The sequence below is a fragment of the Channa argus genome, chromosome 5 (genome assembly GCF_033026475.1).
Source record: "Channa argus isolate prfri chromosome 5, Channa argus male v1.0, whole genome shotgun sequence".
NCBI lineage: Eukaryota > Metazoa > Chordata > Actinopteri > Anabantiformes > Channidae > Channa > Channa argus.
In genome coordinates, this window is record NC_090201.1 from 23,059,105 (window position 1) to 23,086,403 (window position 27,299).

Consider the following 27,299-nt stretch of genomic DNA (forward strand, 5'->3'; position numbering starts at 1 on the left):
CTAATGTTTTGGTCACCCACTGTAAAATGAATGAGGTGACCAAAACGTTCGAAACTTTATAAGAGGTGGTTGTAAAGTGGTTCTAAAGTCGTGGCCCCCTCATTAATTTCAGAATGGCCAAAACATTAGAACCATTTCTTAATATAATGCATTCCAGTACAGAGTAGAATTATCACCTTTCTAACAGTTTCAACTGAGAAATTATGACGATTATGTAAAAATTAAAATTCATGGCTGAGGTGCTGTATTGCATTGCATTACGCTGTACAGGTGTACCTAATAAAGAGGGCAGTGAGTGTAAGTCTAATAAAATTTGCATGCAGTATATATTTCACTTGGAAATGTGGAGTAGAGGTTTAAAGTACAAGAAGAAGAAAATACTTAAATACATCTATTTCAAAGTTGTCCAATACTTGAATAACAACATTAACATTAATTATCTATTAACTGAAACTGCGTTCTATCCCGCAGAGTTTACATTCTCTGTTTCTCTGTGGCTGTGTTTAACAGAGAATTACTTAAAAACACTGACTGTATTTCAGTGCTTTGTTTTTGATGCTTTTAAATTTCAGCGTAGATCTTTAAATAGATATATTTTACATTACTGATGTGGAGGAGTTGAATGCTGTGTTTTCTAAGGAGGAAACTAGTTGAGCAACTCTATTTACTTTCTCAAACATTAGCAAGGACCTGCCCTAACTGACACACACACACCACTGTGCACACACACTTTAACGAGCCTGCATGTACAGTTATACACACGTATAGAGGTGCCTCCCATCTCCCTGTGAGACAGAAAACACACAGCAGTTAGTTCGTAGCTGCCGACAGGAAAGGACAGTTGAGACGACTTTGGAAAGACATGATGTAGGACAGGTGGACAGACGGGTATCAGGTGACGATCATCATGTCCATCAGCGTGAATCTGAGGAGGATCTCCAACCTGCCAGGACGATATGACAGAAAAGTTGAACTCAGCTTCAGAGGTCAGTAACACATTACCATGTCTTATCATATCTCATATATAATTTCTTCTAAGATGAACTGTATATCTGACCAAAAGCATATAGACTGTCCTTGGCTAAATACTTTTATCTACCTATAGTTGTGGTTTTCCTCTTAGGGCTCATTGTTACAATGCGGCTGTATTACCTCAAGATGCAGGGAGATTTTTCCTTCCAGCCTTGTGTCAACAAGGTTTGGCAGCAGTGAAAATATGACTCAGACCTTAAATGATAAGACCGGTCATTTTTTATATCTTCTCTATTTACAGTAATTTCCACACAGAGACTATCATTATAATATTAATAATACATCCGTGACTGTCTTGATGTTGAGATTGGGGCCCTGTGGGGCGGGGGACATACTGTCTGTCTCCTTTAGTGTAGGTCTTCTTGTCTTTGTAGGTACCGTGGATCTTTATGACTTTGGTTTTCAGATGGGTACTTGTCCTCTGAGAGCACCACCGTACAGATTTCCTTTGGAATTTGTTTAGTTAATTCTGTTTTTCTGATTAAATTGCAGTTCAGTTCTCTAAACGTGATGTCCTGGTGATGTGGTCACTTCTGCTCTGCATGAATGAGCTTTACAATACCAGTCACAATTTGAAACTGGGCAAACTTTCCTTAAAATAACTTCTGACACTTTCTCTTGGCAATGGTACTGGGGTCAGTTATAATTGTGACTGCAAGCTGGTGTTGATTTGAATGTGTGCTTCAGTGGGTTAAACTCATGGAGACCTGAGCCTTTGTACAACGTTAATGCAACAATGTTCTAGAATAGGTGCAGAATATTAATTATATCTTCTATATGTTACATGTCATGATTTATATAACATCAAACTAGTTATTTCCTGTTTTACATGAAAATTTCACAATTGTTGATGTGGTGTTTTGGACCCTACATTATATGGCCAAAAGCATATGGAGCATTAATATAAACCAAAATGTGAGTCGGGCACGATATGCATTCAAAACACACTGTGTTATTTCACTATCAGGGATACTTTGTTTTTTGAATGACTGTCCACATATTTTTTTTCTATCATGTCTGTATGTCAATACACTTTTGGCCAACTTTTGAGCAACAGCTGTGGTCAGTTTAATAAATGATGAAACTACTTTCACCAGTTGACTTGACTTGTCAACACTACTGTTGCTATGGTTACATATCTATCTGTCTTTTAGGTTTCACCCACAAGACCAGAGCGCTGCAGTGTGAGAACTTGGCCATCTTCAACGAGGTCAGTGAACCTGATGTTTAGAACAAGTCAGAGCTGATGTACACAGTTCCACTGATGTCCACTGGGTGGCGCTGTTATACATGTGAATGTATTGAAGTGAACGGGAAAACCTCAACATTTTAGTTTACAAACAATCAAGGCTAATGCACATATGACATTGTCATCATTTTCCTATAAACAAGCTACTCAACCAAGTGCAACCTCTGGTAGACGTGTCTGGGAGCTACTCCCCTTGAGCGAGCTGGATATACTGAGAAACTGCTTTGAGAAAAGAGAATCTGTGCACCGACGGAGAATTCTAAGCACAACAACTCTGTGCATTTTCAATTTGCTCATTTGTCATCTGTCACCCATCCCCAACTTAAAACTATAAATGCATGTCAAACACAGAGCCCCAGAACCATTAAACAGCTGTAACACGCAGAGTGAGTTAAGTATAAACTGTATTTAGAGCAGCCCGATAACATCATCTGAACTGAATAGATGTAATCTGGAGGAAGTTTTCAGCCAGAAACTGACATATTTTAATCTTAGGAAGAAAGAGGAAAGATTTTAATATTTCCATATTTATGTAGACCCCAAACTTGAGAACACACTTAAAATGGCTAATGTCACCCTTTAGTTTGGATTTTTTCCTAACTCAGAGATGTGTTTTGTTGATTACACATTTTGGAAACCTGCATATTGACACAAAGTCAAAACATGTTCATACAACAACACACTGAGCCACAGGTGATCAATGAACTGATCAGATTGAACCTTACAGGTCACTTCAGCGGCAGTGATGATGAGAAGGTGCTGAGATTTCAAATCCATGACCTTTGTCACATTTTCCTCTGTGTGTTTTAGCAGTAAGCTGCAGTTATTAATCTGCTCACAGACTGAAACTATTTTAATGGGGCCGATGGGAAAATGTACCACTCCTACGGAACACACACACACGCAGAGCCACTCCTTCAACACACACACAGCTGGCGTGATTCTACTTCACTCTATTACACTCTGTGAAGGTGACAAATGATGCAGGAATCACCACCATCATGTCTCACCAGCAACTTGGTACAAACATTCATGGTCCCCGCAGGATGAATGCTGATGAACAGCGGTGAACCCTTGTCAGCCAAGTTTTGCTTCTGAGTTAAATATCTCAACCAACATAAAATGGACGATAAATATGTTTAGAATTCACTTGATAAAACGGATTCCTGTATTTGGACAGTGGCATGTTTTTTTTTTTTTTGCTCTGTAAACCAGCTCGTTGGACTGGATGTTAAAGATTTTTCTGTTAATATAAACTTCAGACCCTTTATCTGCTTGTTTGTGAATGAATTCATGAGGAAATACCACACACACCTGATCAGCCACTTGTCCAAATAGGGGGGTGAATAAATATAGTTGTACTCCCTACATGGCTTGTAGAATAGTTTTAACAAAACCCTAAAAAAACTGACAGTTTACACATTTAGCATATGTTTAATGTTTCATTTTAAATCCATTTTGTTGGTAGAAAATTACACATATAGACATGAAAAAAGAAAAATTTCAACCTCTTTATGTACTGAAAGATCCTTCCATCATTATATATTAGTGGACAATATCTACTTCTGCAAAACCTAAATAGCAAAGTTGTAAAATAAATGTAGTGGAGTAAAAGTAACGAATTAGCCTATAATATAACATCATAACTTTTTAGATTTTATTATTGATAATTTGAATCTACTCTACAATGTAACTAGTAATAAGTGCAGTTTATTTCCATCTCTGTCTGGATGTAATAAACATGATACAATGTAGAGCTGGATTTTATGACCACAAAATAGATTTTTGCATGAAACATTACAGTTTCACTTCAGCTCAGTGATGTCGGGAAATTACTGTAGTAGTAGTACTTATATTAAACTGTAGTAGATAAATAACTTTACGGCAGTGAGAGGAGGCATCTCCATAGTAACAGTTTCTATGGAGGTTCATAAGTACTGTAGTGTTTAGAGCCATTGTCAGACCAAACGCAAAACATTTCTACCTGCTACCATAATGCTCAGGAGGCTGTGTGAGTTCTGCATCAAATAAACTTCAATACAAGGAGAAAATATTTGTTGAAGTGAAGCCTCCACCCACTTTGTTACATCAGCCATTTGTTGATATGAACATGTTGACAGGGAACATAATATAGTTACAGTAACGTGTGTATGAGTTTTACCTGAGTCAGGTGGTGTTTGCTCTTCAGGTGTGACCAGGTGTGTGTGTGTGTGTGCATGTCTAACCCTCACACATGGTGATTAATGGTTGTGGTCAACAGTGTCCACAGTAGAGACAGAAAAAAGTCTTTTCCTTCATGCTTTGGTTTGAGTTTTTCTTTGTCATGTTGCGTGGACGGTTGTATCAGAGTGTGGTGGCTGTTATTCAGGTTCAGTTAAATTACACTTTTATATGGGAGTGGGAAGAATCTTTCTCCTGACTGGAGAAAGATTGAGTAGGACAGCCTACACCATCTGATCTGTGACCTGGAGCTTCTCATAACCTGAATCTGTATGATAAACAGGGTCAGTTCTGGTTTGGTTTTCCACTGTCGTGTTTAGTTGCTGTTTACGCCCAAGTGTGTGTTTTCACATGATGCTTGTTATGCTGATGCCTGAGAGGAAACAACACTTAAATTTAACCAATCACAAGCACCAGTTCCACTATCACCTACTCCCCACGCAAGTTCCTGGAATTCTATTTAGAGAGACCTCCTGACGGGTGCTGAAATTTAGCTCCCAGAACTTTCTCTGCAGAGCAGGCTAAAGGCTGTGGAATCGGAAGCAGAACCTGAACCAAGGGGCAAAAGTTCAGTTCTGGCTCATTAGGTTCCTGCAGCGGTAACCCACATTAGGTGAATGTGTGGAAACCATGCAACAAATATGAGAATACTTTTTAGAAATGATTTTTACCTCTTTAAATAGATGTTTTTGGCAAATGTGCTAGAGGGATTGTGCACGTGTCTACATCTTAACCAAAACTGAGTTAAATTAGTTAAAAAAATAACTAAAAATGTTTTTATTTTCGTCCTGCAGCGTAAATGAAGCACTTTCACTATGGAAATAACCTCTGTGTGTGTGTGTGTGTGTGTGTGTGTGTGTGTGTGTGTGTGTGTGTGTGTGTGTTTGCTTGCAGAATTTCCGTTGGCCTCACTATGGTAAAGGGATTAAAGATGAAGTTTTGTCCATCAGTGTTTACAACTGCAGTAAAGTCTTCTCCAGCAGGTAACACATTGGTCTTTCTAGAGTTTTCAGGACACGGCAGCACCATAGAACAAGACGTAAACAAAATACATACATATTAACACGTGTTTGTCATATCAGTAATAACTAAAGTGTGTGTGTGTGTGTGCAGACTCCTTGGTAGGTTGGTCGTCAGTCTCCAGCACGTTGTTACTGCTGGGAGGCTGTTGCTACGGGAACGGCTCACTGATGCCAACTACAGCCTGACTGATGTGAGTACACATACACATGAGAGATGACTGGCAGTGGTTGGTATCAAGTTGGTTTCTTTTCTCTCTGTAGATCTACATAGAATTGGACATTCAATATCATCCCGTTGAGGGCACAGCTGGAGGCTGGGAGGGGGATGACTTCCTGGGGTCTGAAGACCAAGATGAGTAAGATGTCACTGAACTAAATATATCTAAATAAATCTATTTAAACAGTGGAATAGAAAAACTAAAGTTTCCAGGTTTCATTTGCACTTTCATCATTGTAGGAAAACTAATCACTGCCTGAGACGATTATTCTTTTCTTTCATTTGGCTTAGTTTCCCTTCTTACCTTCATCCACAGATCAGCTGTGGTCATTCGAAATGCGGGATTTGATGACCCTGAAAGGTGACATTTTACATGCTCATTTATTCGGTTTAATCTGTGGAAAGACAATATCGACCTGAGTATTGGACAAGCTTCAGTATCAGTTGGTCTCCTAAAAGCAGGGTTTTGAATTTGAGTGTAACACCTTTTTCAAAATGTTACTCTCCTCCCCTAATATGAATTTTACACATACTGTTGATCTGTTACATGGTTCTTTGTCTGTGTAACCTTTAAAAGAAATTCGGTTTTATATGTGTGAGGATAACAGAAGCATGGCGGTGTAGCGATTGAAGGATAAAACACACAGAGTATTTAAGTTAAATTTAACTTGTTGCTCTCTGTGTCGCTGTTTCCTGTCAGTCAGCAGACTATCACTCGCCCCAGTTCGCTGGACAGAGAGGCTCGGCGTCTGGGGCGGAGCTTGGTACGCACTGGGGATGATGAAGATGACGATGATGACGACGACTACGATGATGACCTGGTGGACTTGGATACTTCCAACATCACCTTAACTCCTCTGCTGAGGTCTGTTTATCGGAGAGAGAGTTTTGGCTCCTCATCTGGGTGCTGTAAAATTAATCCACTGTGAACAATATCTGTGTGTGTGTGTGTGTGTGTAGTCGTTGCAGGCCAGTGTCAAGAACTGCTGATGCAGGGACACCAAAGGTCCAGAGTTTTCAGGTGAGGTCTTTCGTCCACTCAACTGTTTATTTAGGTCCATGTTTCAGGCTGAGTGAAATAGCCCAGACATCCCCCTACTTACCCCCTACCCCCAGTTGCTAAAAACCCTTTGGCAATAATCTATATTTTTAAGTCATAGCTTATTGTAATCAGCCTTCAGTACAGAGAACAATTACTCATGTCTGCAGCTTCCTTCGGCTTTACAGAGAATAACTCTGAGTTTCAGATCATTCTATATCTGTCCAACCCCTTGGTTTATTTACCAACTGCAGCAGCTGCAGCTGCCTGATACTGTGTGTTAGCAGCCATTCAGTTGTCAGAAGAACTATGTGTGTGTGTGTCTGTGCAGGTGAATGTGAACATCCTGGAGGCTCAGAAACTAGTCGGAGTCAACATCAACCCTGCAGTTTTCATCAGAGTGGGAGATCAGAAAAAACACACCGCGACGCAGAAATCCACCAACTGCCCATTCTACAACGAGGTACAGAGAAGTGCAGAGTACAGAGAGTACACCAAGTGGTCTGCTTCTTCACACAAACACACACACACACACAAACACAAAGACAAACAAACACACACATAACATACCCTTGAACCACCAGCAGCAACTAGCAGCCAGGCTCGGACCAGCACTGCTGGGGATGGGAATGGGCTGTTAGGGGTTCAGTGTCCTGCCCAGAGACACTTCGACATATAGCCGGGACCGGGGATCAAACCCCTGACCCTGTGGTCCGTGGACGACTGCCCTACCAACTGAGCCACAGCCGCCCCATTACAGTTGAATACAGTATAGTGTGGTTTAATACAGAACAGCAGAATGTAATTTCTAGTATTATGCAGTAGAGCACAGCACAACACATGTGAATACACTGTAATAAACACAGTAGAGTGCAGCCAGCTGGACATAGCACAACATATTACAATATAGTACGACCAAATACAGAATAGGACAGTTGAAAATAGTACAGCACATGATAATACAGTACAGCTGTTTACCTCCTCTCCCCTTTCAGAATTTCCAGTTTGAGTTTCAGGAGGCTCCAGAGATTCTCTTCGATAAAGTCGTAGAGATAAAGGTCAGTTCTGCTCTTTTGTTTTGTTTTGCTCTATGTTTCTACTGTTGTTACCATGGTGTTCAATCTGATCACCATCACACTGAGCACCTGTGATGTCACCGCCACTCAGGTGGTCCACAGGCGGACTCTGGCCTTCCTGATGACCCACATTGGAACCTTTAAGATTGACATTGCCACTGTGTACAACCAGCCAGGTACCAGTACTGCTCTCACTGTGGCCCTCTGATTAAATTACGGCAGTATTTGTTGACCTCAGACTTCTGTGCCCCTCCAGATCACCGCTTCTACCAGAAATGGGCTCCTCTCACCGACCCGGGAGATACCAGGTCCGGGATCAAGGGTTACGTCAAGGCCAGCCTCAGTGTGCTGATGAAGGGAGATGCTCTGGGCATGCCCAGTCTGCCACCGAGCTCCTCAGCCGGAGCCAATGACGACATAGAAAAGTCAGTAATAATTGTGTTTACAGACAAGTCATCAACATAACATAATAATTGGATAAAATATTACACATACACAGAAGTTACCGCAGAGGAAAATGATGATGGCAGAAGCTGCACTAAAACATTTTCCAATTCGTTTTTTCATTATATTTTTGTATTTAAATTGTATTATTATTGACTCATTTTTAGCTGTTGGCTCATTGTAGTTTCTTTATAGTTTGAATGCAGGTTGTTGTCAGGGACCATATTGATGTGAAAAATTCTGATCTCTTGTCTCAATTTTTGCAGGAACCTGCTGCTTCCCCGTGGTATGGCTTCTGAGCGTCCGTGGGCTCGGTTCCGTGTCCGGATCTACAGGGCTGAGGGTTTGCCCACTATGGAGGCAGGACTAATGGCCAAGATGTCAAAGGTCACTGACCGGACAGTCTTCATTGACCCCTACGTACAAGTGACCTTTGCTGGACAACAGGTACACTGACATTTCCACATTTTCACTGCAGGAAATGTATTTTTAGGAACTCAAAAATATACGTTTTGACCAGAGGAAGCAAGAACTAAATGTGGTTCCTGTTCTCTAAGGACAAAGACACATCTGGCCAACATCAAAGGACGAGTAGTGATGAAGTCCAACTGATGCACTAGCGTGTATATTCTGCATCTGCGCGATAGGAAAAGTGGGAAACATAGGACTGCAGATATACAAACCACAACTAAAGCAGCGTTAGCTTTACATTTTCACACCATTTTTGCTCACCAAAGAGTCTACAGCTACTTCTAATCAAGATGCTGTATATGTTAACGGAAGTTACAAGTGGCACAAGCGTTTTTAATACTGTGACCTCTTTGATGAAGCTGGAAAGCCAATCAGAGTGCTCTCTTTTACCAACGGGACAGATACAAACTAAACATGCTAAATCAGCTTAAAAGCCACTGGCAGGAGTCCGACTAGTGCCAAACGATGCAGGACACATTAAAACAAGGATGTGTATCACTAGCTCAGAAATGTTCAGCCATAAAAAGGACTGAATGTCAGACACGGACAGGGCTGCTGCTTGTTCTAGTTTAAAAAAAAAAAAAAGCTAAATAAAAAGATGCTACTTTTTTAGTTTCCTTTGGTTCCATAGTTCCTGAAAACTTTTGTTTCAAATAGTCTAATGGCTTTTTTAAAACATTACCACTAAAAGTGCCCTAATCTGAAAATTTCAACTCCTGCTTTGGGGGTGTGTGTGTGTGTGTGTTTGTGTGTGTGTGTGTGTGTGTCTGTGTGTCTGTGTGTGTGTGTGCGTGCAGGGGGAGACATCAGTTGCTAGCGCGACCAGCTGTCCGGTTTGGAATGAGGAGATCTCCTTCATTGAGCAGTTTCCTCCTCTGGCTCAGCGAATCAGAGTCCAGGTCCTTGATGATGCCAAGATCGGAGACATCGCGCTGGCCACGCACTTCCTCGACCTGCAGCAGATTTCCGATCCCACCAGGAATGGTACGAAATGCTGATAAAACATGCACTTTTTCAACTTTAAAGCGCTCTACTTAACATCAGACCTCACCTGCGGAGAAAACCAGGTTCCTTTAGGACACAGGTTGACATCAGAAGCACGTCTTTTATCATTTCTTGTGTGTTCTAAACATATTTGAAAAGCTGATTATAAAATACTGCATCATGATAGAAACTAATTAACTCTGGTAGAAATATTTGACATTAAAAACATTTTTAAATGTTCCTGATAGAGCTTCATTGGAAAAGCAGCTGCAGCTTAGCAGTGATTACAAAAGCAAAAAACATCTGGAATCAAAAGTTTGACAAAATGTTTTACTAAAAGAATAAGTGATGGTGGACAAAGGTTTAGTAAACTGAATTTCATGTTGGTGTATTATCATGCTGGAAGCAGGCATTAGAAGATGGGTACTTTTTCCTTTGTCTGCAGGGTTTAACCCCACTTTTGGTCCAAGTTGGGTCAACCTGTACGGTTCTCCTCAAAACTCCACCCTTGGAGATGTCCATCAGGTAATAAACAGTCAAAATGTGATGCAATAGTTCAAGACTGGTTTAAATACGCTTATTTGTTTTCTTGCAGAGAGTTTGGTAAGAAGTCCTGTTATCATTACACCTGGCATCTGGCTAGGAAATAAAATCACTGCACTTCACCAAGAAGCACACACACAACCCCCCACAGAACCATGACTAATACTCCGTTTTTTGCAGTAATTAAACAAACAAGTAATAATGTGTTAATTAGTGAATCTTGGAAGGCAGTTTATTATCTTTGTACAGAGCCCAACTTGTTGTTGAGCCAGACTGTTGTTCTTCCTTTTTCCCGTCTTTGTGTTATGATAACTGGCTTCCGAATGTAGCCTCATACTATTGACACAGGAGAGCCAGTCTTCTCATGTAACCGGTAATTTCCCCAAAGGACAATAAATATAGAAAGCAAACAAAGCATTTCTTCAAAGCCTGAGCAATGTCTTTAATATCTGTATTTGTGATAGTTCATAGGCTGTGCAGGTTTATAACAAACTAATCCAGACAAACTTTTGATTTTTTCCTCCAGGCTTTGAACCAGGGTCTGGGTAAAGGAATATTTTATCGGGGTCGGATCCTTCTCGCCCTCTCTGTGGAAGTTTATTCTTCACCCTCTGCAGTCAGTGGTGATATGGGATCAGCAGCCTTGGGAAAGGTACTTTCATACTTGCACTTTACCATAACAGCAGGGCTCTATGAAAACTAAAAACATCACAGAAATATACAGTATTTCCCATCACGTTTCATTTTTCATGTTGTTCCAGTTGTTGTACCTTCACCAACTACAGTATGTAATAAAGTCTCAAATGACTTTATTGACACTCACCTGACTCTTAACTGACAATTTGTCCAATTTGTGTGTCTTAAAGATGAAAGGAGCTCTGGGAAAACTAGCACTGAAGAGGAAGAAGAGCAGCAGGAAGAAGGATAAGAGTGAAGGTCGGTCTACTGAGGAGAAGAAGGAGAAATCAGAAAATAAACTGCAACGTTTAGTAGTTTCCCATAATATCAAACATCATAAAACAACTGTATGGGAAGGAATATTCAAATAGCATCCATATCCATTTTCAAATAGCAGTTTTAGAGAAAAATACCTCTTAAGTTCAAATCACATTTTCACCTTAGATGACGTTATGTGTGTTTACGTGAACCTCAGTAACTGCAAATTGTCGATTTCTCTACACAAGAACTTACAAAATTTACAAGCATGCATGTGCATGAAAAGCTGCAGATGGGGGAAAGCAGTATGTACCATGTGTTAATGTTTCTGCAAACATGAGTACTTTCATTCGATTGCCATTGTTGATTTGAATATTACACCTCAGAGTCCTCAGGCTGCTTTTTTTTTTGACTTTTTATTTGAGCTCTACTCTGAGATGAAGTTCATTCATTGGATTTCTTTTCGCTGCTGTAGCGTCTACAGCTGCCAGTGGAGCGGTCGATGAATCAGGGGAGGCAGGAGTTGAGGTACCGGAGGCTGTTACGGTGGAGATTGAGGAGATTCACCCACTCCCTGAGGTCAGTGCTGCACTACCACTCACGTTGCCACTGTCAAACTATGTCTTGGTTCTGTCAATTATGTCTAATTTAATCACCTTATTTTTCTCTATTTCTGCCTTTTTTCTTTTCTGTCCTAACACTCATCTATTTACTTTCTGACCTTAAGTTCTATTCTGTCAGTTGCAACAGTGGCAGTAGATGTACTCAATGTTTAAAAACTGTGTCAAATCATACGGACAATTTCAAGGCTTAATCCAAATAAAAAATTCAATGTCATCTACATAGAGGTGACAATGATTACCATGATGTAATAAAATAATTACCTATGATTAGTCAGATTTCCTTCTTGTTGTTTTCCTCAGGGTTTCCTGGGAGAGAGGGAGGAGTTTCTACTGTTTGCATCTCTGTTTGAAGTTACTATGATAAATCCGGCCGTAGGAACAAGACCACTGACCTTTGAGCTCTCCATAGGTAAACGGTCCATTTTGTGTCGTTCCTAAGATGCTCTTGAAGATAGAAAATTGAGCACTTTCAGATAGAATGAGAAATAAATATGTTTTAAGTCTTCATTTAGTCAAGTACAGTTAAAATGCCAAAATGCCCTTTAAATAGCTTACAGCAAGTTGTTTGGACTACCTGGGCTACATGAACGGTTGTGTTTTGTGGTAGGAAACTATGGAAAGGCGGTGGGGGTTGGGAGATCCAAGAAGTCCCAGAGCAAGGAGGAGTTGAGAAAAAGCAGGGAGGAGCTGAGAAGGAGCAGAGAAGATCTGAATGAGGAGGTTCAGGGTCTGTTGGAGTCAGAGGAGGAGCTGGATCGAGAGGAGGTGCTGAACCCTGAACCTGAGAACAGATCTGTGTCTGTTGCTATGAGACCCCAGCCCACTGAGTATGACAGGTACATTACCACTGCGGCTACACAGATAACTTCTATTCTTTACAGGAAACTACTTCACCCACGCAGATAGTGATGATACAACATCAATTCTCTGCTGTTTCTCTGGGGACAGGTTGCAATCGCCTATTGCTAAGCCACACTATTTTTACATGCTAAAGTGGCACAAATTGAGGTTTTTGTGTCTAAGTGAAGTGAGTAATTTAATGCATGTATGAACAAACCTGTAAACAGTAAATGTTTTAAAAAATTTTAAATGTAGTAAATTTTCTATGAAAAGATGATCCTTGAGGAGGTAACTACTGCACAAACACTGTCCACCGTCTGTCAAATCTGCCTCTCAGGTCCTACCAGTGTATCCCTCTTCAGCCACCATCTGTGAGGCAGAAACCGTGTCTGTTTGTCTGGAGTCAGTTTGAAGATCACAGCTTTCGTCTCTATCAGGCCAACTGGCTCAGCAAGATGGCCGACAGGCTGGTGAGAGTCAAGTGATCTGTAAATGCTGTTTAGTGACACAGAATAAAGGACAATCTGTGTCTAATGCTCTCCACTCATCTTTTAGGAGATTGGTCTTGATGAGGTGGAGCGTCTCATGAGGAGGCCGAGGAGTAACGTCAAGGGGCGTTTTGTGGAGGTTATGCTGGAGCTGGTGGCTTCATGCAAGTCAGTGTCCTCTTTGTAAAATAATAATTAGGTTTAATAAGATTAGATCTGATTTGATTTGTTCCCTCTTTCTTCCTCTCTTTCTGTCATCCTGTCCTCTGCAGACAGTTCAGTGTCTTGTCGGACAGGAAGTCCCAGTCTCGTCCCAACAATCTGGACAAATGCAGGAAAGACTTTATCAAGAAGAATTTGGTCAGTCTGTCTCACCTGGGTCTCTCTTTCGCCACCTGTCAGATTCTGTCTGTCTAACTTAGACAGTGATGTCTCACTGTCTCCAGGTCATGGTGGCCAGACAGGCAGTGAGGGCCAGGCGGAGGATCACCAGGCGAACGGCTAAACAACGGCTGATAGATGGCAGGAAAATCCTGAAGAAGCTTCGCCTGCTGGCTAAAGAGGTCAGAGGTCACAGAAAGGACACCATGGGTAATTGCAAAGACATTAAAGGTTGCCGTATGTACAGGATGGGTCATGTCTGTCTCCCTCCACCCCCTCCTCACCCTTTCTACAGCCCCAGAGTACCATCCCTGATGTTTTTCTGTGGCTGCTGAGTGGAACCAAGCGATTGGCATACGTCAGAATCCCCTCCTACTCCATCCTGTTCTCACTGGTGGAGGAGCAGAGGGGACGGGACTGTAGCCGAGTCACCACCCTCTACATGAAGGTAAAGGTTCTGTCCTAAAAACCATCAGTGACACTTACTGCACTGTCTTTAAAATAAATGAAGATGCGTTAGAAGTTGCTGCTCTGTTTTCTTTACGTGGTGTTTAACAGTGTTTGATGTTTGCTGTTCCATCTCACTGTTATCTGTTTAAACTCATGACACTTTAAGTCTGATAACAGTTGTGGTTGTATTGCTGTGTCCTTTTAGTCTCCTGGGGGTGCAGCAAGTGAGATCTTTGCAAAACTGGAAGTCTACCTGTGGCTCGGTTTGGCCAAGTACAGTAAAGAAGCCACCAACTCTTTACCAGAGGAGTTTCTGCCAGTTTATGATGATGATGATGAAGAGCAAAGGAGGCTGGCCCATGCAGGGAAGAAGAAGCTGCCTGTCAGTCTGTGCTGCCAGGGTGAGTCACCGGGGACTCGAGCAGAAATATTGATTGACGGACTCCTCGTTTGTTTATACAAACTGTAATTACTTTAATTTTTTGTCTCGTCAGTCATAATGCTTTTGGTGAGGTAGTGCTCTGTCTCTCCACAGACAGCAGATACTTCCAGCTACGATGTCACGTGTACCAAGGACGTGGACTGCTGGCCGCTGATGATGATGGCCTGTCAGATCCATTCGCCAAAGTCTTGTTCTCTACACAGTGCCAGGTCACCAGGGTAAGTACTACTATCACACTGGTTACATTATTAGAACTGTTCTATTATTGATTTCCTCTACCAGCAAATTAAAAAAGCTGTGATTATTGCTGCTGAGGCAAAAATATCAGGGCATTAGTATTAAAGATGACATTAGATACAAAAGATTTTCATTTAAATCAAAACTTACATTTACTTTTATACTTGAGATTTATGTGTGTGTGTGTGTGTGTGTGTGTGTGTGTGTGTGTGTGTGTGTGTGTGTGTGTGTGTGTGTATACACTCAGGTGTTGTTTGACACACTGTCTCCTGCCTGGTGTGAGTGTTTGTTGTTCGACAGAGTCCTGTTGGAGGGAACAAGAGAGGAGCTCCAACGAGACCCACCTCTCATCATCATCAATCTCTTCGACTACGACTCAGTGGTAACGCTGTCTTCCTCCACTTCTTCTCCTCCACATTCTGGGATTTGTCGGCGCATTCAGGAAGTGATGATAGAACAGTCTGTGTGTGTGTGTGTGTGCGTGTGTACAGGGAAGTCCAAAGCCGCTGGGCCGTGCATTTGCTGAACCGGAGTTTAAACCTGTGGAGCTCTACTATGAAAAGCCACGGCTCCGCTTCTATGACATCAGCATGGGCAGGGTCCCCGCTGGCGAGCTGCTGGCCGCTTTCGAGCTCATTGAGCTGGACTACTCTGGGTTTGGAGAGGTGACACCTGTCAATCAATTAGTGTCTCTCTGTTTTTTGTCATTCGTAATTATGATACCGGATTATTGTGGTTTGTAAATTATTTCAATGGTAACTGTCAGTTACTGTGCACCTCTTGTTTGGGCCTTTACTCTTGACTCCCCACCTTTCTCTTCCCTTAATGCTTTAAACTCCCCCTAGTGCTTGACAAATAGCTTTGGAAATCCCGTCACCAGCACACCACATTTGTTAAGAGATTTCAGTGTAAGTGGATGGATTCCTTATCAGGCCTTTGAGGCAAATGCCCAAAGGCCTTTGGAGACACAAAATAACTAAAAAGAGACACTGAAGTGAGTCACAAAGCAATTAAAAAGACACACAATGCAAACTCACTTTGCAAAAGAGATTAAAAAACTCACATGCCAGCTTCACTATGGCAGACAGGTTTTCAAATCAGTTGGGAACAGGCCAACAACGCAAATTTGCCTGATGCAAAAAACTACTGTGAGCTACAAGTAAACCCACTAACTGCTGTGAATCCTTTGATATTCAGTGATTTGGGGTATCGAATGCTAGTGCAAAGATCAGGCCTCTGAGCTATTTGGAAGTGCATGAGACGGTTCTCAATGAAATGTTTGCAGCTGAAAACTCTTGATGTAAATCACTTGGAAAAGAAATGAATGTAACACACCAAACAAGGCCAGTCACTGAAACAAACCTCAAGGTTAAGGCAGATTCATGGTTTCCGCTTGCCCTGGCATGGATACGCACATGCACTATTGATATCAAATCACTTTTTCATGATGACATCTGATAGAAAGCAGCACCAAACAGAGGATCTCCTTTGTGTGTTGCATTTGACTGAACAACAAAAAGTGATGTCACCTCTTAAGAAAAACTATTATACGGATATAAAGAGAACATACTGTTCCTACCTTAGGTAAAGCTAAATAGATTTTTTCCCAGAATATACAGACCTTCATGAACAAAAGAAGGGATTATTGCACAGCAAGTGTGCTCATATTCAATTGGACATCCAGAGTCTATGGTTTAGCTCATCTGGATTGTCTATTTAATCATTCTTATCATCTGATTACTCAGACAAATTCTTCCCAGTCATGCTCAAAAAAATCTTAGATATAGCTTAGTGAGACCAATTTTATTATGCCTCTGTGTTGGCAACAACTGTGGCATTTTTGAATGGTCCATCCCTCTGTCCGTCCTCTGTCTCATTCTCGTGAACGTGGGATCTCAGAAATGTTATAAATACGAGTCTGGACAGACATGCATGTAAAAAAGAAACTTGACTGATTGGCGAAGGGGAAAAAAACAACCACGCTGAGGTGGTTCAGGTTTTAACTGGAAGAAATGATTAACAAAAGCGCTAAAATAAGACCAGAGTTGTCATTAACCCTGTAACAACACCGAAATCAAGTGTATTTATTTAATGACTCCCCCCTACAGCCCTGTCTCCCCATCAGTGTGGATCCTAAGGAGCTGACGTATGAGGTGGATCAGAGATATTATATGATCCCCGAGGGAGTCCGACCTATTCTCAAGACCTTCAGAATCGAGGTCTCACGCACACGCATATACAGTGTCTGCTGACATGTTGCAGAATTTGAGTTATTTTACTTATTGGACCGTCGGTGTTCAGGTGCTGTTCTGGGGTCTGAGGGACCTGAAGCGGGTGCAGCTGTTTGAGGTGGAGCGTCCCATGGTGAAGGTGGAGTGTGCAGGACGTCAGCTGGAGTCTGAAGAGATCGAGAGCTTCAAGACTCACCCCAACTTCAAAGAGATAGTCCGCTACATCGATGTGGTCAGTTGCTGCCATGAGTGATGATTCTTAAATCCTGACATTAGTTCAATCTGATGGATCCATAGCATGTTTCTACAATAACATCCTCCCTCATGCTTTTCACTCAGGAGCTACCGGAGCAGGCCTACCTCCACCCTCCTCTGACATTGTTCGTGGTGGAGCAACGGGCGTTCGGCCGGCTCGCACTGGTTGGATCCCATGTAGTCCAAAGCCTTATGGACTACGCCCCGAGAGACCCTGGGGAGGAGCCAGAGGAGGAAGAGGAGAAGCCGAAACCAAAATGTAAGAGCTACCAAAGAAATGTGATGAAGATAATGGTAACATCTTTCCATAACTTATTTGACCTCTCACTAACCAACTTATACAAACACAATTTCCAGAAAAGTTGTAAAAAATGTAAGTAAAAGAAAAGAGGATGTCAGGCCAGGTATCATTTGAAACCAGTGTTTCATTATAAATGGTAAAGACAGCAAGGCAAATTTTGAAACAGTTGAATTTAATGCCAGCAGATGATGGAGAAATGTGCATGTTTACGACACTGTTTCATCTCCTTCAAATTGTAGGGCTTTGTACTTACATTTGAGTGAAGAATTCAAAGTTACTTCTTTAGGCATGAGTTAAGATTTTCCAGTGCATCCAGAAAGTATTTCCAGGGCTTAACATTTTCCACATTTTGTTATGTTACAGCCTTATTTTGAAATGTATTCAAATTATTATTTTCCTCAAAATTCTACAAACAATTCCCCATATTGACAGTGTGAAAGAATTTTGTTGGAAATCTGCAGCTTTATTAAAAATACAAAATAAAAAGATCACATAATATTCACAGGCTTAGCTTAATAATTTGTTTAATTAAGTTCTCCAGCACACTTATTTTGGGGCAGTTTCTTCCATTCTTCTTTGCAGTACCTCTTTAACTTCATCAGGTTGGATGGGGAGTGTTATTTCACAGACATTTTCAAGATGTTTACTCTGGTTCAAGTCTGGGCTCTGGCTGGGCCACTCAAGGACATTCACAGAGTTGTCCCGTGGTCACTCCTTTGTAATCTTGGCTGTGTGCTTAGGGTTATAGTCCTGTTGAAAGATGAACCGTGGCCCCAGTCTGAGCTCCACAGTGCTCTGGAACAGGTTTTTTAATCAGGGATGTCTCTGTAGATTGCTGCATTTGTCTTTCCCTCAATCCTGACTAGTCTCCCAGTTGCTGCCTCTGAAAAACATCCCCACAGCATGATGCTGCCACCACCGTGCTTTACTGTAGGGATGGTATTGGTGCCTGGTTTCCTCCAGACATGACGCTTGGCATTCAGGCCAAAGAGTTCAATCTTTGTTTCATCAGACCAGAGAATTTTGTTTCTCATAGCCTGAGAGTCCTTCAGGTGGCTCTTGGGAAACTCCAGGCGGGATGTCATTTCCCTTTTACTGAGGAGTGGTTTCCGTCTTGCCACTCTACCATTCAGGCCTCATTGGTGGTGTGCTGGAGAGATGGTTGTTCTTCTGGAAGGCCACTGTGCTCATCAGGAACTTAAATGCTGCAGAATTTTTTCTGTACCCTTCCTCAGATCTGTGCCTCCATACAATCCAGTCTCAGAGGTCTACAGACAATTCCTTCATGGCTTGGTTTGTGCTTTGACATGCATTGTTAATTGTGGGACCTTCTATAGACAGATCATGTCCAATTAACTGAATTTCCCACAGGTGGACTCCAATGAAGTTGTAGGAACATCTAAGGATACTCAGTGGAACCAGGATACACCAGAGCTCAATTTTGATTTTCATGGCAAACGCCATAAATACTTATGTATGTGTGATTTATTTTGTTTTTTATTTTTAATACATTAACAAAGATTTCAAACAAACTTCCTTCACGTTGTTATTATGGATTGTTGTTTGTAGAATTTTGTGGAAAAGAATGAATTTTATCCATTTTGGATCAGTCTGTAACCAAATGTGAAAAAAGTTAAGTGGTGGGAATACTTTCTGGAGGTACTGCAAATTTAAATTATTGATTTACATGTATGACTGAGTTCTTTAAAGACCAGTCTCTAAATTTATCTCAGCATCATCTGCGATGGAATCTGTATGATTGGGAGTTTTCTATTAAAGTTTTTCTGAACGCAGTTTCTCTGTCTCTTCAGTGAAGCCGAAATCGATGCCAAACGTCAGCGCTCTGACATCGGTAAAGAAAATCGGACTTAGTGGTCTGCCGATCAAACAGTCAAAGATTCCCATCAACCCCATGAAGTTGGTCAATGTACGTAGCTCAACCTCCTGCTGTGTGTGTAAAAAATACAGGAAGAGATTTCAACCATAAACTATTAATGAAAGGCTTGATGTTGAAACTTTTCCCCCTCTCAGTCTCCTCTGAAGAAGCTGATTAAGAAGGTGGAGGAGTTGGAGGAGGAGGTGCCTGAAAAGGAGGAGTTGGACTGGTGGTCTAAATACTACGCTTCACTGGAGGAGCTGGAGAAACAGGTCAGATGCTAATTTACCTCTCTGTCTACCGTAATGATGTCATTGTGATGTCATTAGTTTGCTTATGGGTAATGTATGCATGTCTGCTGATGGTGGTATGTGGTTTTATTTCCACTTAGTTCATTTATAATACTAATGATAATGGTGTAATAGGAATTAATAAAAGAATAACAATAATATTTAATCAGATTGAATAATAGTATTTAATATTATAATTTATTTAATATACAAAATATTTTACCACACTGTATCATAACAAGAATCATTTATTTATTTGTTGACAATATTTTGTACAAATAAACATGCTCCAAAACTCTAATTGTAGAGAGTTACTGTTGAAACTCTGGCAGTGGTGCAGAGAAATTTGTTTCCACACTGCATGTTGGAGCAAAGCAGAGCAGGGAGATGGAGGCCCCGGGGGCATCAGAGTGAATAATTTAAGGTTGCATATTGTAGCTTTTATAAATTCTGCACCAAACGTGTTGACTGTCTACAGGCTGCTGAGGAGGAGGAGATGGAGGAACAAGCAGAGACAGGTAGAGTTTGTCATTTTTGTCTCGTTGGAACAATGTCAAAATGTTTAAACTAACACATGCAGCTTATATTTCCAATCATTAGCTGAAGTCATAGCCGGTGTGTTTAGCTCGAGTTCCTCTAATGTCCATTAGAAGCTGCTGTGATATAACTTCGACTGTAGTGAAGTGAATGGGGAAAATTGTTTAGTCACTTGGCAGATGCCTTTCTCCCTCTCAAAGCAACTTACAATCTCAGAAACACATGCACACACCGAAAGCAACACCGGATTCAGACTGCTGCCCAAGGACACATGTGGATAGGAGGAGCAGGAGATCTTCCAATTAGTGGACCACCTGTTCTGTCCCTGAAGCCACAGCTACTTCAAGAGGAAGAGACTGTACTCATTTGGCTCTCTGAATGCAAAGTCCCTACAGTGCTTAACCAAGTTGAACTCTGTGGAGGTCTGCTGAGGTCAGATTTCCAGGATCTGAGGGTCAAATGTCTGTCAACACTGGTACATTATAGCCATGTGTTGCGCACATGATTCCAAAAGCAAAAACATCAATCTACTACAGTCATACTGTCTTTGAGGACGAATTCATCCCAATGTTCAGAATCTGACTGCAGGAATTTGCTTCATTCCACACTAAGAACATTAGATAGGTCCAGCTGTTGGGTCCAACACTGATGGGTTGGGTGATGAGCCCAGATGGACAGTAGGTGTCACAGTTCATGCCACAGATGTTAAATGGGGTTGAGGTTATAGCTTTGTGTAAATGAACTGTCCTAAAACACAGTGTGAAAAAAATGTCCAAATACAATGACAGAAGACAGTATTATTTGTTGTGTTGGTTTTGTGATAATGAAGTTCTCTTTTCTGCTTAGATGGAGCAAATCTGACCATGGCAAACATTGAAGAGGAAGAGGAGGAAGTCGTGGTGGAGATCGAACCTCCCAAACGCAAGAAGATTGCCACATTAAAGGTGTGAGGTCCCTTTGATTGGTAGATTACTGTTCTGTCTGTTGTGGTCACAGTGACAAACTTGGACAGTTGAGAAACATGGATGTGTCATGTCATGTGAATCTGAGAAGGCTCTGGTAGTTTGGACAGCAACCCATTCCTGATCTGAAGGGGGGTTTTTTAGACCGTTTCTGAACACAGCTAAAAACTGACCCAGTGCATGCTGGAATTGACAGTTGGAAAAAGTATGACTTCAGATTCTGTCAGATTAGATCTGGTGGCAAGGCAGAACTCAGGGACAGTCCACAGGCAAAGAGGCACATTCTTAAGACAGACCCAAAAATGATTTCACACTGGTTTGTGTTTGCGTGTTTAGCTGTATTCAGGTGATCTGGAGTCAGAGTTCAGTCAGTTTCAGGACTGGCTGCAGATCTTCCCACTGTATAAAGGCAAATCGAGCCCTGAAGATGATGAGGAGGATGAAGATGAGAGGCTGATGGGAAAGTACAAGGTACCGTAGTTGGAAAGCTTGTTTGTCTGTCTGTCTGTTACTCTTGGTTCATTATTCCACAATCTCCAACCTCAGGGCTCCTTCCTAGTTTATCCAATTGATCCAGAAGATGAAGAAGACGCCAAGTGTCAAATCACAAATGGAGTCCCCAAAAACTCACCGATCAAAGTCTTAGTCCGAGTCTACATTGTCAAGGTCAGCAGCCAATTGTTTTCTTACTTCTGCAGTCCAGCGCTTTGGACTGACTCACTGTTTCATTGTTGTTTGTATTCTACTGTAAGTTCTACTGACTCACTGTGTTTACTGCAGGCCTCCAGTCTGGCTCCCACAGATCCCAATGGTAAAGCAGATCCATACCTGGTGGTCCGATGTGGAAACCAGAGCCTAGACACCAAAGACCGTTACATCCCCAAACAGCTCAACCCCATATTCGGAGAGTCAGTACAGTTCTCTGCTACCTGAACCTGTCCAACGGTCTCTGACTGTCTCATGGTCTGAATCTGACTACGTCTGACTCTGTCTTTCAGGGTATTTGAACTCACAGTTTCTTTTCCACTGGAGACAGAGCTTGCTATCAGAGTGATGGACCACGATCTTGTGGGTTCTGATGATGTCATTGGCGACACGCGTGTTGACCTGGAGAACCGCTTCTACAGCCGCCACAGAGCCTCATGTGGTTTGGCTCTGCACTATGACATGTTAGTACCACAACTTATGCTTTTAGAAACACAACTAGCACAGGTTAAAACTGGTACTAGACCACTGAAAATATACTCAAAATGTTACAACCAATGATGTTATAACTATAGCATGTTAGAACGAAAACTTGAACTACTAGGAGCAGAACCAAAACACACAAGAACCCAAACCTTTCAACGCCAAAACAATTCCAATATATGAGTATCGCAATATCTTAGAACCAATATTATGGCAGTGAGACACATGACAACCAGTTATACAACATATTAATACTTTGATCATGTTAAGTGATTTGTCAGTAGTGGACCTTTCTCATTTGATCTCTTTCTCTCAGTGATGGCTACAACAAGTGGCGTGATGCGAAGAAGCCGTCGACCATCTTGGCAGAGCTCTGCAAGAAGAATGGCATCCCATCTCCAGAGTACAGATCATCTGAAGTCAAAGTCCTCAACAAGATCTTTAAGATCCCAAATGAGGCAGTACCTGAAGGTAGCACACATACAAACAATACCATGTACCACTACTTAGCTCTACTGTTTCTTCTACTGTTGACTTTAATAGCAGTACTGCTGTTCCTTTCTTCCTGCATAAACTCCCATTTCTAAAAAGACACACATCAACAATAAGAGTCTTAACACTTTGATGGTAGTTGTTGTTTATTGCTGTTGTTCTTCTCCAGCCCTGCTGAAGAAGAACCAGAGAACCCCAGAGGAAGAGGCAGAGATGGAGGAGCACGCATCCCTGAATGTGCTACAACGCTGGGGCGAGATGAGGGAGTTCATCCCTGGCGCCATGCCGCTGGTCCCAGAGCACGTGGAGATCCGGTCCCTCTTGAACCAGGACAAACCTGGACTGCCACAGGTAGCCAATATTTACAATTACAACCAAAATGAGTCATTTAGCAGACTCTTTTATCTAAAGCGACTTACAAGTAAGCAGCACACATTAGAGACGACTTTGGGGTTTAGTGTCTTGCCCTCGACAACGTAACCAGGAGGACTGGAACTCAGACAATGGACTCCGTAGTTTCAGGACGACTGCTACAAAAGAGGAGATTTATGGATGTAGTGAGGGAGGACATGAAGTTAGTTGGTGTGAGTGAAGAGGATACAGAGGACAGGGTTAGATGGAGGCACATGATTCGCTGTGGCGACCCCTGAAAGGGAACAGCCGAAAGGAAAAGAAGAAGAAGAAGAAGATCATCAGTAATGTGCATGAATGTGCGTGTGTTGCAGGGTTACCTTTATATGTGGGTGGACATGTTTCCCACTGATGTCCCAGCCCCGCCCCCTGTGGACATAAAGCCACGTTTACCTGAACAGTAAGTCAATACACTTTCGAGTAGAGATGAGTAGAAGAGAGTAGAAAGAGAGGGTTTTTTTTTGTTATAATTTGTTGTCTATTCTTTGACTCCAGGTACGAGATGCGTGTGATCATCTGGAACACGGACGATGTGTTTTTAGACGACGTCAACCCATTTACAGGGGACCCATCCTCCGACATCTATGTTAAAGGGTTAGACACACACACACACACACACACACACACACACACACACAGTCGTGTCAACCGTTTTACAAGCATCTCCTCTACCACTGGACACAGTGCTTGTTGGGCTGCAAGCATGAGTGCCCACGAGCTGAGTGGAGGCACTGTAATAAGCCCTTTTAATTCATCCTGGGTTCTGTTGTGGTCTGTGAGCAGCTGGATAAAGGGGCTGGAGGGGGACAAACAGGAAACTGACGTCCACTTTAACTCTCTGACCGGAGAAGGAAACTTCAACTGGAGATTTATTTTTCGCTTCGACTACCTTCCCACTGAGGTACACACACACACACACACACACACACTGTACATTTTGGTAAAAGCTCAACATGCTGATGATTCCACTGATTCCTAGAAGATGAATCCTATTAATTTTAGTGATGAGGCCTTCTGTTAACCATCTATGATATTCGTCAGATAGTAACTTTGATGCACAGAATGTGGCATTAAACCCTAAGTACATTTTATTCAAAAGTTTGTGAACTTGTTTTGAGAAGCTTCGCAGAACACTTTTATTAGAGTTTTATTTGGACCTAATAGCACAAAGTACATTGTCAAACAGCATTTCAGAGAGTGGGTGGTTATCTTTAAACAGTAGAGATGTACGTGAACATCTCAGTCTGACTCAATATATCCATAATAACATAGGCCATGATTATATCTCAAGGATTCTTGTTATCTCAAAGACCAACTGGATAATTTGACAGCATCGTTCCCTTAGCATCACCATCAGGTTGTGTGTGGTTTTCATGACCAGTCTTTCCTCTCAGTTTTTTTGTTAGTTTTGGAGAGTCTGTAAATGTCCTGTGTTCCTGTAGAAAGAGGTGGTGTATAAGAAGAAGGAGTCCATCTTCTCTCTGGAGGAGTCCGAGTTTCGTCAGCCGGCTGTTCTGACTCTCCAGGTCTGGGACTACGATCGCATCGCCGCCAACGATTTCCTGGGTAAGACAGAGCACAGACTCATATTAAACAACAAAGATTTAATAATAAGCCAATCTTTATTGTTGATTGTTACTAATCTGCTTTATGGTTTTATTTACTGTTGTCAAGCTGCTGTCACAACACTTCCTGCAAATATTCCAAATTAAAAGAAGCTGAAAGAGCATAAGTCCTCCCATATCTGCTAGGCCTTTAATTTGAATCATTTTGAATCAGCGTTTTGCATTTCATTAATGGTTTAAAATTTGTATGGCAAAATTAGCATCAGTTAGCCAGTGATTAATCTGGGCTTTGGACTGACACTATTGGAAACTTTGCTTTTAAAAATTAAACAATGTACATTAAAATCCAAATTTCACTTTGTCAGTAATTTTACTTAAGCTTCTGTCATTTTCTGCTTTTTAATATTTTAAAATGGTTTATTTATCCACCTGTTCAAGATTCAGGGGATGAAACAGCTTCACTAAAGCCAGGGAGTCAATACTAACATGTTCTTCATCTACCTCTTCATCACCCTTCTTTTCTTCAGGCTCCATCGAGCTGCGCCTCAGTGACATGGTGCGTCCAGCAAAGTCAGCCGGTAAGTGTACGATTGACATGGCGAAGGACCGTGCTGGCCCTCGAGTCTCCATCTTTCGTGCCAAGAAGATGAAGGGCTGGTGGCCTCTGATCCGCCTGAAGACAGCTGAGGACTTTGAGAGGGAGGAGAAGGAGAAAGAGGAGGCAAAGAAAAAGGGGAAGAAAAAGACCAAGAAGAACAAGGACAAGAGGAGCAAGTTGAAACCAGAGGACATACAGTACACTGACAGCAGTGGCAATACTTTCCTGTTAATGGTATGAAAGTATATCATAAAAAAGTTTTCTGGCAGCTGTAGACAATCTCAATTTTCTTGTTGGCTTTAATTATAAAATCTTTCCACAGGAAGTCAAGAGTTGAATTTACTGTATTCATACAGCATTTTACCTTTGGGGCCTTCAATTTGCCTGTTTTATGTCTTACCACAACTTTTGGATAATTTACAACATAAAAAGCAGATGTGTGCAAATCTATTATCATTTAAGCATCACTTTGATTATTTGAATAACTCTGAAAGTGTGTGTGTCTGTGTGTGATTGTGTGTGTGAAGGGGAAGGTGGAGGCCGAGCTTCAGCTGGTGGCATTGGAGCAGGCGGAGGCAAACCCTGTCGGCCGGGCCCGCAAGGAGCCAGAGCCTCTGGAGAAACCAAAGTAAACACAAGTGTTTTTATCATTTGCTGGGACTTGTTTTCCTCAACACTTACACAAACCTTAAATGATGTCTTCATTTACTAAATTAATAATTTTGTCCACAATTACCATGCAACATCTTGACTTTAATTTTCCCTCATTGCTCATAACTGTCATGATGGCTTGTTACTGGTCAACAACAAATTCTTAAAGTTTCCCGTCCTTGTCCCCCTTTTCCCAGTCGTCCCACGACCAGCTTCAACTGGTTTATAAACCCGATGAAGACCTTCATTTTCCTCATCTGGAAAAAGTACAAGAAGTACATCATTGCTCTGGTCATCCTCGCCATCCTCACGCTCTTCCTCGTCCTCATCCTCTACACGATGCCACAGCAAATATCTGCCCTCATCGTTAATGGATGAATTTGTCACCTCCTGCTGGATGTCTCAGGTGCCTGCTCCTGAACTGGTCCAGTTCATCACAAACTGAAACCCTGTTTCTGTGGAACTCAATAAGTAGAATTTAGTAATTTAGTAGTTTAGAATTTAATATATTAAACAGTTACTACACTGCGTTATCCAAAACCCTTGTGGATAATTGGAGGAACAATCTGTTTTACTGTTGGATCCATCCTTCACCAGAGGAAATGTCTCTATCACTGCAAATTTAAATCATATTATTATTATTATTATTATATAATTTAAAACTGGACAGATACACTGCAAAATCTGTACTTTTCCTAAATACAGACATAAATCTAAAGATTTTTAAATGTAATCAATATGGTTGTCACAATATTTATTTTGAAACTCATATAATATATACAGTAAATAAACACATTCCTTTTGTTAAACTTTGCACTGACTCTCAACTCAGGTAAATATTCACATTTGTGCCAGTTTCAGAATGATCAGACTGAATGTTAGCTGCTATTTCTGAGTAAATAATAAAAACAATATATAAATATCAGTCTGAAACAGTGATTCTGTCTATACTTGCAGCAAACCGATGATTAAAAACAAATCATTTAAAATATTATTGAAAACATATCTCAAGAAACAAATGAGGGTATTATTTGTTAATGACATTCATGTTTTTATATGTGAGATGTAAAAATTGTCTGTGGCAGCACTAATAAACCTACAAAAAATACAAAAATAAAAAACACCCATTACTGAATACATATATGTTACACTAATAATAATGGAAGCTATAATTGACAATATGCAGTATTTTGGTCTGTTGAAGACCTAAATAATGAAGTAATAAAGAGAACTTTGTATTGATATGAA

At 41.3% G+C, this 27,299-nt stretch overlaps 1 protein-coding gene across 1 annotated transcript; it reads left to right on the plus strand.

Annotated features, from left to right (window-relative positions):
* Positions 1 to 764: 764 nt before the first annotated feature.
* On the plus strand, positions 765 to 26,976 carry fer1l4 (fer-1 like family member 4). The gene is made up of 49 exons (XM_067504559.1): positions 765 to 986; positions 2,187 to 2,242; positions 5,396 to 5,484; positions 5,615 to 5,714; positions 5,785 to 5,879; positions 6,057 to 6,101; positions 6,441 to 6,605; positions 6,701 to 6,761; positions 7,111 to 7,242; positions 7,775 to 7,837; positions 7,947 to 8,031; positions 8,112 to 8,280; positions 8,566 to 8,746; positions 9,568 to 9,754; positions 10,200 to 10,279; positions 10,824 to 10,949; positions 11,164 to 11,233; positions 11,709 to 11,812; positions 12,157 to 12,265; positions 12,464 to 12,692; positions 13,034 to 13,166; positions 13,252 to 13,352; positions 13,457 to 13,544; positions 13,631 to 13,747; positions 13,861 to 14,013; positions 14,221 to 14,416; positions 14,551 to 14,675; positions 14,942 to 15,076; positions 15,186 to 15,359; positions 16,803 to 16,913; positions 16,996 to 17,157; positions 17,265 to 17,439; positions 19,293 to 19,408; positions 19,513 to 19,629; positions 20,126 to 20,165; positions 21,031 to 21,128; positions 21,483 to 21,617; positions 21,693 to 21,812; positions 21,927 to 22,054; positions 22,145 to 22,315; positions 22,651 to 22,805; positions 22,996 to 23,177; positions 23,552 to 23,637; positions 23,733 to 23,831; positions 24,021 to 24,138; positions 24,680 to 24,803; positions 25,330 to 25,634; positions 25,928 to 26,028; positions 26,249 to 26,976. The coding sequence occupies exons 1-49, from the start codon at positions 908 to 910 to the stop codon at positions 26,427 to 26,429; spliced, it is 6,171 nt and encodes a 2,056-aa protein (XP_067360660.1). The 5' UTR covers positions 765 to 907; the 3' UTR covers positions 26,430 to 26,976.
* Positions 26,977 to 27,299: the final 323 nt, after the last annotated feature.